At 50.6% G+C, this 16048-nt stretch overlaps 1 protein-coding gene and 1 long non-coding RNA gene across 2 annotated transcripts; one reads left to right on the forward strand and one right to left on the reverse strand.

Annotated features, from left to right (window-relative positions):
• Positions 1-2893: 2893 nt before the first annotated feature.
• On the forward strand, positions 2894-15463 carry ARHGAP22 (Rho GTPase activating protein 22). Its single transcript, XM_083361352.1, has 7 exons — positions 2894-3741; positions 6784-6991; positions 10039-10171; positions 11136-11209; positions 12410-12531; positions 13649-14507; positions 15170-15463. The coding sequence occupies exons 1-7, from the start codon at positions 3639-3641 to the stop codon at positions 15390-15392; spliced, it is 1722 nt and encodes a 573-aa protein (XP_083217478.1). The 5' UTR covers positions 2894-3638; the 3' UTR covers positions 15393-15463.
• On the reverse strand, positions 7603-9934 carry LOC310640016. Its single transcript, XR_014492452.1, has 3 exons — positions 9130-9934; positions 8518-8591; positions 7603-7809 (listed from the first exon to the last, which is right to left on the reverse strand). It is a non-coding gene; the product is annotated as an uncharacterized lncRNA (long non-coding RNA).
• Positions 15464-16048: the final 585 nt, after the last annotated feature.

The following is a 16048-nucleotide window of genomic DNA, read 5'->3' on the forward strand; positions in this document are numbered from 1 at the left end:
ACTTCAAAAAGTGGACTTGATTGAACTGAAGGGAATAAAAGTTATTTTTGTGGATAAAACTAACACTTAATTTTTTGTATGTTTAAGCATACAATAATTTATGTTTGCAGGAAGATCTCTTGGAAAATACATTAAAAACTTACCTTGGTAAATGTTAAGTAAAATTGTTGCAAGTAGGTTGTGTGATGCTCTCTGCCGTGGCCAGACACTTCTGCTTTCACAGGGAAAAATGTAGATGTAGAGAGCATTCACAGGCTTCTCCCTTCCTTCAGTGAACAAACTTTATAATCCCATTCTATTTTCACTTCTACAAAAAATCTGCACAAACGTGGAAGGGAGTGGAGGATCGTCCCCCGCGAAGGTCTGGTCTCTTCCTTCAGCTGGGCACCCCTCCCTTGCCTGTCAGGAAGGCTTCCTGCTCAGCCTGGCAGGAAAAGCACCCGCAAGGGCAGGAGGGCCTGAGGCTCCCCTCCGTGGGCGCGCCTGGCCCGACAGCAAGGTGGCTTTCTGCCCGCTTGCCTCCACAAATGTGTTTTTCTGCCTCCAACACACACACAGCCTGGGCCAAGCCTGGGCCTGTTAGCGAGCCATTCCCAGGCAGGTTGAGGGGCTCGAGGCCTCCTCCCCACCCCCCACCCCCATCTCTCTCTCTCTCACACACACACACCCTCTTCTCCAAATCCCCACCCACCTCCCCAGGTGCCCACCCCCTGCTTTTCAGGGCCATTTGCCTTTGGGCCGGACAGGGGAGAGAGGGGGAAGGAGAGGATGATGGTCTCTGGGGTGCCAAGGCCAGGTCATTCTTCTTGACTACTGGCAAGACCATCCTGACATCTTGTGGCCAAGCGAGCTCATTACAACAAGCGTTTTATAGCAATTGAGAGGGAGTCTCCTCTTCTGCATTAAAAAAAAAAAAGCTGGATCGGGAAATGTTATACGGAAAGGAGATTTCGAAGGAAGCCTGATTTCAGCCTTCTCTCAGAAAGGATTGCTTAACTTTAAATACTCACTAGGTTTCTATTTCATCCTTCTGCCAGCCCCGCAGGCTCCACTGGGCAACTCTGGAGGGAGCAGAAGACTGAACTACCGTAAGTCTCCGAGTAAAATCTCAGGAGGGCAAACACCGCCTGGCACGAAGCCCCAAACTCCGCTAGCTTCAGAGTCCGTGGAGAGCCTGGGCAAGGCCACCCCTGTAGGGACATTAAACATCCCCCCTCAGCTAAATGCTCCCTTTTAAATAAACTTGTTTATTGAAAAGTGAATTTTTAAGAAAAATCCCCAGGGGCAATGTTTTTATTTTCAATTAATCCATTTTCCCTCTAGAATTTATTTTGTTTCTTATAGCATTTCTGTGAGTCAGCTATTTCTTAAACTATCACGGTAAAGCAGTGGCAACTGGCAGCCCTTAGGCTTCAGGCTGGGCAGGACACAGAGATGAGAGATTTGCAGGTTAGTAAGAAACGCCTCTGTAGGAGAAGCTATTGTATGTTTGTTGATGCAGGAGAAACGTATAATAAAGGGACCAAGTGGGCCTCAATTGGGTGTTGTACAATTATGGAACTGGATATTGTTTGTTCAACACTGAAACAGTGATAAATGCTGGATACAAAGTACGCAAAACAATGAATGGAATATGTAATTCAGCACTAAACTGGGCATAGGCGTTATTTCATGGATTTAGTAATAAAGGTGCAAGGAATGTTTACGGACTGTGAGTTCAGGGTGTGTTGATTGAGGATGCGGATTTGTCTGTATTTGTGTGTGCACCTAAGAACCCAAATGATCTGTGGCAAATGTTAGGTTGTGTGATACAAGAGGCCGCTTGAATCTGAGATTAATCTATCAAAGACCAAGACAACTATTTTGGCAGAGAAAATGGATAACCAATGCAGGTTATTGATAAACTGTAATGAGAGAAAATAGACTACTGTGACTTTAATGCAACTGTAATTACTTTGGTAATTTACAAGTAAATTATAGAGAGGGATACTTAGCTTATTTTGAAATTTTAGTTTTCCCAGAATTAATGTACAAAAATATTAACACAGTTGGCCTCTGTGCCAGACTAGCAACTCCTCGTACAACTCTCCAATGTCAGGGCTTGGGATGGGCAGGCTTTGGGCCAGTCCTTCAGAGACGGTGCTGGGCTTGTGCAGAGTGATGCTGTTCCAGGTCCTGTGCTTGGAGCTGGTTCCTCTCACGTGAAGGAATCACCAGAACGGTTGGCTTTCCTCTTCCTGCTCTGATGACGGAATGATTATTATCGTAATTCCAGATACGGCTGTAAAATAAAATAAAAGGCTGTGGCTTCTCTTGCGGGAGCCTCCTGCTCTCGCTCCCATTAATGAAAGAGCTTCGTGATCTGGCTGTCTGGCAATTTGCTGCCATTATTCTCCTGCTTGAGCTTAACTGACTCAAGTGAGCAGCTGCTTCCTTGACAGCTTAAGCCCTGGAGCATCAACAAGGATAATTGGGAGGTGAGCAGTCGGAGTCCTTCCTTGGGCCCACGATGGAGATGCTTGTTGCAGCAACCAAGGGCTGTCGTAGATTTGCCATTAAATGCTACAGCAACCAGCTAATATGTGCATAGAGGGTTAATTAACTGCATTGATGAATACGCTTGGCTTCTGAAATTAGATGGCAAAAACCAGCATCCGTTGCATTAGTAATGCTGCAGCCCAAGCAACAATTAAGACTTGCACTCATTGGAAATCCAGCAGCCTTATGTATCAGAATTCTTGCTAGCACAGACCCCTTGCTCTTCCCCCTCATTTCTACCCCAATGTTGGAAAGTTGCAAAGAAGTGGGGCACGGCTGTCCCTCTGTCCGGCCGTCCACCCATTCCTTGGCAGGGGGGGCAGATCTTCCTGGGCCCAATGCCAGCGACCTGGTTGTGCCGTTCCTGCCTGCATCTGACCCCTGCCCTTGTGCCTTGGACCGGCTCTGGGGCCTCTCGGCCTCTCTGCGGGGAGGCCTCCGCTTCCACGAACCTGCGGCGATGTTTTCAGCTGAATCCCGGACTGAAGGCGCGTCCGATTCCACTGCCCGATGCCCGCCTCTCGGCCTCGGCCCTGTAACATCCCCGAGCCTGTTCCGCCGCTTCCATTCGGCTCTCCCGCTCTGCCCCCGCTGGGAAAAAAGCCACCGGGCAGCTTTGCTCGGGGGGACCCGCCCTGCGCCTTATCCTGCAGCCGAACCAACGCGGGTCCTGCTTCTCTGGGCGCGCAGCTTCAGTCCTGAGCCCCGTGGAAAGGTCCGCGTGGGTCGGGCCAGGCTTCGCTCTTCAGGCGCAAGCCGCCAGCGCCGCAGCCGGGATCCGGCGGACGGCCGGGCCCGGGCAGAGGCTTGGCGCTGAATAGCAGCTAGCCGCGAGGCTCAGGCGCTGGCAGCAAGCTCCCGGGAGGTCTCGGCGAAGGCCCGGCACCGCGGACCGACTGGCCCGCCCTTCGCTGGCTGCCAGGAGGAGGAGGAGGAGAACGCCGGGCAAGACGCGGCCTGCCCAGGGGAGCTTCAGGCCTCCGGGGACCGTTCGACTAGTTGCGCGGCGGCTCCTCCTTGGCGCCGTGCGGGGCCGAGATGGGCGGCCACCAGCCCCCTCCGCAGCGAGGGACGCCGCCGCCGCCGCCGCCGCGCGCCCGATGCCCGGCTTCCCGCTCTGCCGCTGCGGCCCGCTCGCCTTGCCCGGCTTCTGCTGCCTCCCGGCCGCCTGCCCCGGCTCCGCCTGCTGCGCCGCCCCGAGAGGTGAGAGCCGAACGAGGGGCGCCACCGGTGTCGGGGGCAGGGTTGGGCCCGCGCCCGCTCCGGCGCCTCCCCCCGCCGGCCAGCTTTCTTTGCGGCGCTTTGGTTTCCGCGGTTGGCCCGAGGGAAGCGGTGGGGCAAAGAGGAGGGGGCTGTCTCCGCGCAGCGAGGGCTCTTTTGATCCTGGGGGGCGGGAGGCTCGTTTGGTTAGACTACCGGGCAAAGGTCGTGTGCTTCGGCTGTCGTTTCTGTGCGCACTGGGGCACTTTCATTTCCACCACACGCGTATCGTGGATCACGGCTCTCTTTCGGAGAAACCCGGCTGTATACCAGAGCTGGGAAATACGCCCGCACGAATTACGTGAGAATCGGCTTCTCTGATGCGGAATGTGTGCAGTTTTCTGGCGTCTGCTAGAGGCCGCTTAACCGTCTTAACCCGGGTCTCCTTGCGTGCGCAGGTTACCCCAAACACCGGCCAGGAGTTTGGTGCAGCATAAAAGGGCCTGGATCGCGTTGGGTTCCTCTTCCTTTCTGGGGGGGCTGTTGGGGGGGGGCATTTGCGAGCCTTTAAAGGGAGGCCAGCTCTCTCCCTTCCCCGGGGGTCGCCCAGCCAGGTGCCGAGCCAAGAGGGTTTCCGAGCCCTCCGGCCTGCCCCGGACGTGCTCTGGCGTGCCTTCTGCTCTGCTGAACATGAGCCCGCCTGGAGAGAAGGCTTTTCACCCTAGCAACTAATCAGATTTGTCATGGGAGCGTTTTCAGACTAGGCAGAGATCTCTCCCTAAATCTTAAACCAAATAGTGTGCAGAACGGACGCTCCAGAGCGGGTTGTGGTGAAGCCAAATAAAACACCCAGCTCATCCCTAAGGCCAGGATGGAAACTCCCGAACGTGCATAACATCACAGGTTTTGGGTAGTAAAGTTGATTTTTATTCCTTTTCTTCCCCCCCTAAGTCCTGGTGTTGATTTGTTTGAGAATGCTACGAGACTCCATCCTCCCTTTCAGCATCGTGGAGTTCAATGTCAAGGATTTCCCTCTAATTTTAAGAAATCATGCTAGATATGCAAATAATGTTTTCAAAATCGATCGTATCGATTCCACGATCACAACAGTTTATTACAATTATATTCTTCAGAACAAAACTGGACTTTGTTTTCATTTGCAAAGAAAAGGCCCAGCACAGTAACTCCTTCCTCTTTTGAAGTCACAGAATCCTAAGGATTCTGGAAGGGACCTTAGAGGTCTTCTAATCCAGCCCCAACCCCATGCCTAAGTCAGGAGACCTTCTACCATCCTGGGCAAATGATTGTCCAATCTTTTCTTGAAATGTTTTATCCTTCCGTTTTTCAGAGCATCCAGTTCATGGTTCACATAGTACACTAACCTAGGGTACCTGTGATTTACTGAACTAACCCCAAGTTAGTTGGGTTTATACAATGCCACGAACGAATCGCACTGGCTGGCTTCACAGAACAGCCCACCTGATTACACTTTTGCTGAGCACGTGGCATAAACCCATCACCAACTGAGTAAAGGTTTCCCGGAAAATACAGCAGCAAAAAGAAGAGTCTAGACTCTAGACCAAGGGTCGGCAACCCACGGCTCCAGAGCCACATGCGGCTCTTTGAGCTGTCTCCTGCGGCTCCCAGTCACCCGGTGCGTGCGCACCTCTCTGAACAGGCGGAGGTGCGCGCGCACCTCCCGTTCGCGCACCACTCCGAACGGGAGGTGCGCGCGCACTACCCCAAAGGTTTGGAGAGCTGCGCACGCACCTCTCTCGCACCTCCGCCCGAACACCCGTTTGGAGACCTGCTGGTGTTCGGGCGGAGGTGAGGTTTGGAGACCTGCTGGTGCCGGTTTAGAAAGCTGCCGCGGCCCGCAACAGCTTTCTAAACCAGCACCAGCAGGTCTCCAAACCGCTGTTCGGGCGGAGCTGCGCGCGCACCTCTCCAAAGGTTTGGAGCTGCGCGTGCAGGAGACCTGCGCGCGCAGCTCCGCCCGAACACCCATGTCGAGACCTGCTGGTGTTCGGGCAGAGGTGCGGTTTGGAGACCTGCTGGTGCCGGTTCTAAACCGGCACCAGCAGGTCTCCAAATGGGTGTTTGGGCGGCAGTTTGGAGGTCCCGGGGGTGGTTCCGGCGACGCCCAGGCTGAAGGCGGCGCCGCAACCCAGTGCCCATCACCACGGAGACCCGTCGCCACTGGCATGCAGGTGCGTCCACATAAAAAAAAGTGGAACCGCGCACGTGTATCCACACACGCGCATGCGCAAAAAACAAAATGTTTTTATGCACGCACGTGGCTCCCACTTTTTTTTATGTGTGATGGAACCGGTTCCCAGTGGCTCTTTTGCTTTTTCAGTTGCCAACCCCTGGTCTAGACCTCTAGAGTTGGACCTAAGCAACCCTAAATAAAATTATTTTTTGCAAATTATCTGAATATTTACTTCGGAAAAGAACACTCTTCATCTTAAAGAAAATGATTGTTTGTGACTCAGGTACAGGAATAGCAGAAACCTCTTCAAAAGCAACCACCAAAAATATCGGTGTGCAAAAAGAATTCGTATGTTATACCAAAAGTCCCAGAAAGTTTTAAGGAGGTAATTTCTTCAAAACATGCTGGGATTTTTAGCATATTAAAGAATATATTTTTATTACACCCTTTGCTATTTTCCACCTATTTGGTTGTTGTGTGTATGTCCCTAAGCAGGACATGTAATGGGTAAATAATATTTATTGGTTTATTGTTTAGACAGAACATTTAGGTGGCCAGCCAACTCAAACAATGTAATCACTAAACACACCTAACATTATTGAAACAAAACGAAAGAATTAAAGGGCAATCGGAACCTGAAAATCTTTCTGCCCGTTCTTTCCCAAGCCTCAGGGGAAGGCTCAGCCTTTGGCTGCCTCCCCAAAGTAGCTGCGTGTAGACCGACCTGCCTTCCGTTTCTCCTTTGTTTCGTGCTCGGGGCCCTCCTGGACTCCATATCCCATGTGTAGAGCTGCGGCTGATCCAGGGCAACGGTTGCTTCTTCTCATTGGCAGGGATTTTTGGTCAGCGCTTGGAAGACACCGTCTGCTACGAAAAGGAGTTTGGGCAGCACCTGGTGCCCCTTCTGGTGGAACAATGTGTGGACTTCCTCCGGGCGCGTGGCCTCACCGAGGAGGGGCTGTTCCGCCTGCCTGGGCAGGCCAATCTGGTCAAGGACCTCCAGGACTCCTTTGACAGCAGGAAGAAGCCCCAGTTTGACAGGTAACGCCGGTCACTTGCCAAGGAACAGCCAAGGGAGCTGCAAGGCCCTCGCCGGACTAGAGGACCGACTCTGCCCTGCTTGGAACTGCAGGGTGACTGTTTTATTTGCTTACGGGTGCTATGAGATCCTCCCAAGCGGTGTCCCAGGGTGGTAGAAGATTAAAAGAGTGAAACAATATGGCAATAAAACAAGTATAGAACCACACAAAATCTTAGCTTATTACGGTGCCGTGCAGATACTTTAGATCAGACATGTCAAACACAAGGCCCGGGGGCCAGATCCGGCCCGCGAAGTGGTTTCATGCGGCCCGCGAAGCCATCCTGGAAACAGTGAGTAAACGGCCCCCACTGCCTTGGCCCTGGCCCAGAGACCCTCCTTCTGCCAGAGACCCTTAGATCCGTCCCACTCCTGCCCAGGCCCCCATAGGCACCCTTGATGCGAACGATGTAGAGCTGGCCACGCCCACCCAGTAGGCCATACGCACTCTAGCCACGCCCACCCAGTAGGCCACGCCCACCCTGGCCATACCCACCCAGCCCCTTGAGGGCAACCACAATGCTGATGCTGCCCTCAATGAAACTGAGTTTGACACCCCTGCTTTAGAATGGTATCTCTCATCTCTCTTAGTCACGGTGGCCACTGAACATGCGGACTGGGTGTTACGTTCTACCAGACAGACATTCTCCACGATGTCACGTTCTAACTAGGCAACATCATCAGTGCTACTAAGGAGTGGGGTTTGCTCTCAGCCGATGTCTTGGTGGCTTGCCCTGACGCTGTCCCAGAGGAACAGTCGCAGGAAATGGGTATGGCCAGTCTAGAGAAAAGAAGGACCGGGAGGTGACACAATAGCCAGTCTTCCGGTATTTGAGGGGCTGCCACAAAGAGGAGGGGGTCAATCTATTCTCTAAAGCTCCAGAAGGCAAAACAAGAAATAATGGAAACTAATCAAGGAGAGAAGCAACCTGGAATTAAGGAGATTTCCTGACAGAACAATTAACCAGTGGAACACACATTGCCTCCAGAAGTTGTGGGTGCTCCATCACTGGAGGTTTTTAAGAAGAGGCTAGACAGTTACCTGCCTGAAATGGTATAGCCAACTCCCAGAATTCCTGAGTCAGCTATGGAATTCTGGGAGTTGAAGTCCATGAGTCGTAAAAGAGCCGAGGCTGCCTACCCCTGGTATAGGGTCTCCTGCTTGAGCACGGGGTTGGACTAGAAGACCTCCAAGGTCCCTTCCAGCTCTGTTCTGATGGAAGTTCTTTGTACTGTTGGCTTTTCTGGCAGTTCCTTGATTAGGGTATCGTTTACTTGGTCCTTGGTCTGATGTTAATCTTGGGAGTTAATCAATCCATGCTTGTCTACGTGCTGATTGTTGGTAGGGATTGTTGTCTCTTGTGCACAGTATCTAGATGTTGTTTATGTCTAAGTGTCTACTGATGGCTAATTTGCCAGAGTGCCAGGCTTCTAGAAAAATGTAGAAAAAGAATAGCAATATTTTTAAAGAAAACTCAAAATTTCTTACCTGCTCCATCTTCAAATAGTTGTGGAGTCAAGAGTCAGAGTGAAAACTGGTTTTTCAGGATTAAAGCCACATCCCTAGAGAACATTGCAAAATCAGAACTGAAGATAAACCACTTGGAAGACACAATCACAGTTGGAAGTCAATATGACTCAACAAAAGGAAGGAAAATAGCACCAGGAGAATAAATTCAAAAGGGTATTTTGTACTGGGCAGAGTTATCCAGAATTATATTAATGTACGCAAGTAAGAGCAGCCTCTGAGTGGTCTTTAAGAACAGCCCTAGGCAAAGTGCATTGCCACGATCTGCCTGGGCGGCACTCAGGCCAGGAGTGAAGACAGCGAGCGAGGTTTTCCTGCGCCAAACAAGGCTGAAACTCCTGCACCAGTTGGAGGCAGGCAAAGGGCCACCAGATGCGGTTCCAGCTGCTGCTGCTGCTGCACTGGCAGGCTAGGTCAGCCTAGAAGGATGCCCATGTTCCCCTCTTCCCCTCCTCCCCCCCCCACCGAGGTGGCGAACTTCCTCTTTCAGGATAACGCCTGCCAGCCATAAATAATATTGAGAACTGTGATGGAGAAACAGCCCCTCCATCTTCTCGAGGTTCAGTTTGATACCTTTGGGTCCCATCTGGTCCAGACCCCCACAGCCTCAGAGGACGGTGAAAAGACATCAGCGGCATCTCCCTCATTGTTCTGAGGTAGCAACAGAGAATTGGGTGTCCCTCGAATGGTGGCAAGTCCTCACCGAACAGCTTGGCCTGGATCTTAAGCAGCAAACAAGAGAGGGCAAACTCTTCTTTCTTGCAATTCAAGGGCCACAGGACATCCCTTGCTGCCATGGACTGGACCCGTCCACCCACTGGAAGGAGCAGATCGACAGCAAAACTGCACCTCCAATTCCAGCTGCATAGGCTGCCGTGCGATAAGACACCCTCAATGCTGAGTGATTGGTTGGTTGCCAAAAGTGGCTTTTTAAACTCTTGTACAGGCATAACAGATAACAGAATCGGAAGGGGTCTTGGAGGTCTTCTAATCCAACCCCCTGCTCGAGCAGGAGAAGGAACGATGAATGAATTAGGGACTGCGCCAATTAGCATCCGCTCTTAGGGGAGACGCGTAGTACAGTATTCCAGCGTAGGTTTCCTGTTAGCATTCAAGGCAGGATAACTTTTTGAAGCAGAGCGTAGCACATCCCGAGTGCTGCTCTTAACCGGGTTGGAAGGCAACAGCCTGAAAGAGGGAGCGCGCCCGATTCCTGCCACCTCCATTTCCCGTATCTCACCTTTGCTGCATCTCATTCTGTCTATGGGGAAATCCCACTTCAGAGAGCGATGAAGGGTGGGTGCTGCCTGTGCGCTTGCCTGGCCCCTCCCTGGCGTTCCTGTGGTCATTCCGGCTGCTGAGCGAGAGTTTTGGTTTTGGTTTTAAATCAATGAAGTCTGAAGCCCATCGGCCCTCCCGTCTGTATCCAGGGCAGCAGTTTCTCTGCCTGCTGCCGAACCCCCTTCTGGGCCTTTCTCGCAGAAATACCGATGTCCACGCAGTCGCCTCCCTCCTGAAGCGATACCTCCGAGAGCTTCCCGAGCCCGTGGTTCCTTTCGCGGATTACGAAGACTTTCTCTCCTGCGGCCAGCTGCTTTCCAAGGATGAAGGCGAGGTCAGTGGACGCGGCACAAGTAGCTATCCCAAGGAAAAGCAGCTGCATGAGAAGGGCCAGGGGTCTCTGGGGATGGTGGGAGGGATGCAGGCTGCGCCTTGCACCTGGCCTCCCGCTGCCTCCAGGAGGGGAGGAGGAGGAAGACGTTGAGGCGGCAGCACCAGGACCATCTGAAGGTGGGGGGGGAGGGGGGAGCCGGCTAGAGGCGTGCAGAGGCTCAAACACCTTTCGGCCCCTTCAGTGTGTAATGGGTGAAAGGAGCCATTATGTCCACTCATTAGTCTTGCATTTGAGATTGGAGGTCAAAACAAGTAATGTTCCAGTTCATGTCAGGAAAAGTTACATCTGGGAAACCTAGGGCTGTAGCTACTCTGGAAAATAAAAAAAAATCCTAAAATAAGACAGTGGCAAACCATTTCTGTAGTGCTGACAAAAAAGGAAAAAAAATAACAAATTGAAATCACTAGGAATCAAACTCAGCCTAAGGTTTCTCCAGCTTTACTAGTTTAAACCGACAGTTATAAATATCTATTAATTTATAAGCTTTTGAAATGTGATTTTTTTAAAACTTTCATAAAAGTGAGTTTTATGTTGACAGTGAATTGGGCCCATCTATATCCTGCTTTTTTGGTGTGAAAATTTCACAAAGCAAAAGCTTTACCTCCTCACTTTAGCCTTTCCCTTCTTTATGCTGCAGGCTTTTCCCATCATCGCTGACATGGCAGGTGGGGTTGGTGTTCCTAGAAAGGTCTCAAGGATTGAAAAAGGGGGAAGTCTCAGCCTTTAGGACCCGGAAGGAGGTCCTGGATTCAGGCTGCAGTCTCAGAGTTCAGGCCAAGGGCCGGGACCTTGGAGTGAAGAGGGCTGCCATGGGGCCTCACACACACACAGAGTATCAGATTAAATTTGCTTAGCTGTTACGTGAAAAATGGCACCTGCTCTTCCCACTTATGTGATCCCTCAGGGAACTCGGGAACTGACGAAACAAGTGCGCTGCCTTCCTCAGGCCAACTACAACCTCCTCAAGTTCATCTGCAGGTAAGTCCAGTCCATGGGCAGGGAAGGGGATCCAGGCTGGCCAGGCCAGGTGCAGGTAAAGAACACACAGACGACACCCGCTTCTGTCTTATTCAGGATGGTTGGGTGGTGAGGCATTGGTCACGAGGACTGTGGTGTTTGCATATCAGCCAGAAAGGACATCGGGGCTCTTTAGGGAGAGAAATAAAAGGCACCTTCAGCACAAGTTTATCAGTTTCACGTTGGTGATCTGCAAACGGGTTTCTTCAGCTCTGTACTGGTCACAATCTCCATTCGGGAAGACAAGCATGCAGCGGTCTCCATAACAGATCTGGCCAGGAGTGATACAAAGCTCACGATTTAACAAATATTTTATGGGAAACGCCTAGTATTATAAATAGTCTTCAGTTTTAAAATTGATTAGAAAAGATTCCTTTGACTGTGGATAAAGCTAATTGACATAAACCCAAACCCTAACCCAGAATGAATATTTAATTCTCATTACTGAGGCATGGGTTCAAACAGGGACGTGGGACCATATGAAATAGTAAATTTTACCTAGTGATAGTGTTGACAGCCAGTTTGGTGCAGTGAAGACATCGGGCTAGAAACTAGGAGACTGGGAATTCTAGCCCCACTTTATGCACAAGGCCAGCTAGGTGACCTTGGGCCTTTCCCTCTCTCTCAGCCCCTGGGGGGAGGGGAGGAGGAGGAGGAGATGGCAAACCACTTCTTGAAATGGTGCCAAGAAAATTGCATGGACCTGTCCAGGCAGTAATCAGAAGTCAGGACTGACTCGGAGACTGAAAATAAAAAGTGTTAACTGTAATTTTTCTGGAGCTGCATAGGAGCGTGAGTAATAGCATATGCAAGCAGGGGCAGATGTGGTTGAACAGAGATTTTAACCAAATGAAACCCAGATGCGGGCTGGGTCCCAATCTGGATCAGGGCTCATCTGTGCAAGTCAGGGAATCTTAAACCTTTCCCTGCAGCATTTCCAAGTTCCACCCCCAGTAATCCCACCCTGCTTACTGATTAACCCCACCCAAAAAGGCGCCTCCAGAGGCTGGGCTGAGCCTGTCGTCCAAACTAGGCATCTGTGAGGATAGCTTGGCCCATGTGAGGCACGATAGTGAGGCTGGAAATCTTGGTCTTTGCCACTGAGAATTTCCGATGATTATTAATAAAGTTTTCATTGATATTTTGTGGGGGCCTTTAAAGGTTTCTCCATGAAGTTCAGTCTTACGCCAGCCATAACAAGATGAGCGTCCAGAACCTTGCCACGGTGTTTGGACCAAACATTCTTCGGCCTCGGATAGAAGACCCTGTGACTCAGATGGAAGGTGGGTACCCTGTGTCCGGAAGGACAGCAGTCCAGCCCCAGGAGCTGCAAACGGACACTGATGGGCAGCCCCAGGAGCTGAAATTCAGTTACCCGTACTTGAGAAGAGTTGAACTTGGAATACCAGAAGTGTGCAAAGGAATAGACAGCAAAACCCCAACCAATGTGTGTTCGGCTTATAAGTGGACGATTTGGCTCAATAAAATGGTGACTTGCTTTTGAGGGGAACCAAAATGCGTGGACTGGCTCTAATTCAAATCTTCAGATTTGATTTAGATTTTCGGTTTGATCTGATATGGAAAGTTGAATTCATTCAGGAAAAATATTATTTTGCAAATAATGTGACTCGATTTTTTTTGTATCTTTTGAGTGTAGTGAGAGGCATTCAGTTTTCTGATTTAACTCAAGTTGTCACATAGTCCTAGAAGAAAATGTATATATAATGATTCTCTCTTAGAATACCAAACAAGACATCCGATGAATACTTACCCAAAGGAATATGTGCCTTTATGAACTTGAGACGGCACTCTTGGTTGTGTTTATTTAACATCCCACTTCAGAAAGCCTTCTGTTTTTTCTCTGTAAGATCCTTTCGGGTCCTTCAAGAGAGAACTGCCATATTCCCTGCTTAGTCTTTTTTTTCCCTCAAGTTGAAACGAACCATCTCTTTAGTTTCTTCTTGTAAATCTGAGTTTCTGGTTCCTTGATCATCTTTGCTAACCATTCTCTGAACTTGTTCCTCTTTGGCTGAATCCCTCTGAATTGTGGTATCTGGAGAGCTGAACTCAGCACTCAAGATACTCACCCACGGAAAAGGTATCAGATCTCCCACTCGATTTTGCGTCCTCTACAAATCCCTCCAGCTCTTTCTCATTTAAATCCTTAAATGAAAACGATGAGTTCAGATCCAGCACTGATCCCTGCCACACCCCATTTGAATATCAGCTTATTGTTACGGCCGCCCAGGCCACATTTAACTCACTAGTTCATCAGAAGGGCACGGAATGCTTGCTTTTCAGGGCAATGGGAATCCCTTGATACCAAATGCCTTCATGTTGAGTACACGTCCTTCTCTGCAAAACAAATTGCCCTAATGTGATTGAATACTCATCTCACAGGTACTTCGCTGGTTCAGGGCTTAATGGCTATTTTGATAAGCGAGCATGGGAAAATCTTTGATCCCACCCTGACTCAGGATTCAGTTCAACCGGAAGCCGATCTCCAGTGTCCACCAAGTTGGGTAGACAGGAACGTGCCGAGTGGCCGGACAGAAAACAGCCTTTGCAGCCGTGCTGGCTCGCTTCCAGCTCTCAGGCCTTCTGCAGCTCAGCCTCGCATGCAAGACTGCAACCAGAAAGAGAACAGCACCCAGCCGCCCATCAGCCCCAGCCCCAGGAAGCAAGGCTTGTCCCCTTGGAAAGGCTCCCCTCTGGGGCAGCAGGGAGCTGGGTCGTTCTACCACCCACCGGGGGGCTCCTTCTTGGAAAGCTACTGCTTATCCTCATGGGAGAACTGGATGGTGGATGGACGGTCAGCTGTTCAAGGCCACCGTGGAGGACAAGGCAAAGATTCCGATTCATGCCAAAGGCTCTCCATCTACGACAATGTCCCCATCCTTCATCTCTCCGAGGGTGTTTGCAGCAACACCAGCCCCAGCTGCTCCATTTCCTCCAGCGGTCTGTCTCTCACAGTGGATTCCGTCGCCCCCTGTGCCACGTGCAAGACGAGAGCCTGCCTGGCCTTGAACCCTCTTCCGAAGGAACACCCTCCTGGCGGCCCCTTGCCACAGGGTGAAGTCCCTCTGGAGAGCAGCGGTGGGGAGCCAGAAGCGTGCTGCAGCAGAAGCAGGGATGAAAGTAATCTGTCCGTCGCTTCTAGAGACGCCGTTCAGTGCTCGGAAGCCCTGCACGATCTCATCGCAGAACTGAAGGCGGAGCTACGAAAACAAAGATCTGAATATGACACCAATTTAAAGAGGTATGCAAGGCCAAAAGGCAAGGAAAGAGAGGCAGGAACCAAGGCAGTTGGCTATGCACCAACAGCTGAGAATAAAAGGCAAAAATGCTTCTTCGGTATCTTTCTGTAGCTGCCTGGGCAGTGATGCTAGGAACCGTGGTACACAATGCACATATTCCTATAGGGACCCTTTGCCCTTCTTCGTAAAATCTTACTGCTCACCTTCCATTATCTTGTAATCCTGACCTGAATTGTGAGGGAACCAAGACATTAACTTTCAGAAACATCCTCAGGGATGTGTATTTTGGGTGGATGGCTGGGTGGGTAACAATCTTGATAAAGTACGGCATCATTAGGAGGGCCCTTAGTATTACCCTCACAGCAATCTGCGAATCTTACAAACCCTGCAGTTTTCCGTCAGCAGAGTGATGGGCAGAGGGGGCCCCACAGTCAGGAGAGGAGGTGGTCAAGGGCAGCACGTGGCCTCTGCAAGCCAAGGGCCACCAGCAAGCAGTGGTCAAGGGGGTGGCAAAAGGAAATGAATGGTGGCAAAAAAAATCTTAACATCTCTTCAAACCAAAGTTGGCTGTAACTTTGGAGACTTGCTCAGGCATTCTGGTGACGCAACTGTTCAAAATGCATCTGCTCCATGCAACTAACTCACATTCTCTCTTCACTTTAAGAATGGAGGAAGCAAGCGCAGAATTGAGGAAGCTGGCAACAAGACTGGAAGGAGAGCTAGCCAAACAGAAAAAGAAGCAGACGGCGCTGGAAAAGAAGCTGAGGAACTCTGAGCAGGCAAGGAAAGACGCAGAGGAGAGAAATCGCCTCCTGCAAGAAGAGATGGCGTATTTCTTCACAACCCTGGGCAACGTCACCGCAGGAAGCCAGTGGGGCAAAGCCTGAAGGTGGTGGAGGCCCTCTGCACTTTTCCCCAGCCAGGCAGTTTTGCCCTGGCCTGCACACCTCCCTCCCTCCCTCTCTCCCTCCCTCCCTCCCTCCCTCCCTCCCTCTCTCTCTCTCTCTCTCTCTCTCTCTCTCTCTCACGCACATGTGAAGGTACAGACCTACTTTGCCACCTTACTCATGCACTGACGTCCCAGTTGTTGGTCTAAATGGAAAATCAGAGATTGTTGATTGTTCACTCCCAGCACGACTGCTTTGCTAAATCCAGCATAGAGTAGAATACACAATGGCAGACGCTGGAGGAATAGTATTTAGCTGATCTACAAAATTAGAATTACTTTTGTTGCCTTTTAATGCTCTCCTTTGATAGAAGGATTTGCTAGAACTGTCAGCGTTGCCCCTCTGCACCATCAACAGCGTGGCTTTCACTTGCAGACTTTTGCATCGACTGTATTAGGCTTGTTCTTGGAGGGAACGCTGCCTCTTTTTTCCAATGGCTAATTCAAATCCATCGAACGGCTTGTATCCCTGACTGAAAATGAAGGAGCAGGAGGAGGCGGCGGCAGCACGACACAGTAGGCACAATAAATTAAGACATGTGAATTAATCAATTTATGCTCTGTGTATTAGATCCTTGTATGTAATTGCCTGTGTTG

This window comes from Vipera ursinii (genome assembly GCF_947247035.1).
Source record: "Vipera ursinii genome assembly, chromosome: 4".
Lineage (NCBI taxonomy): Eukaryota > Metazoa > Chordata > Lepidosauria > Squamata > Viperidae > Vipera > Vipera ursinii.

Bases quoted from the DNA above. Each gene is read 5' to 3' on its own strand.
- ARHGAP22 (XM_083361352.1), top strand. From the start codon at position 3,639: ATGCCCGGCTTCCCGCTCTGCCGCTGCGGCCCGCTCGCCTTGCCCGGC. The intron at 6,992-10,038 runs GTAACGCCGGTC...CCTTTCTCGCAG, and splicing joins AAGAAGCCCCAGTTTGACAG to AAATACCGATGTCCACGCAG. The intron at 10,172-11,135 runs GTCAGTGGACGC...GTGATCCCTCAG, and splicing joins TTTCCAAGGATGAAGGCGAG to GGAACTCGGGAACTGACGAA.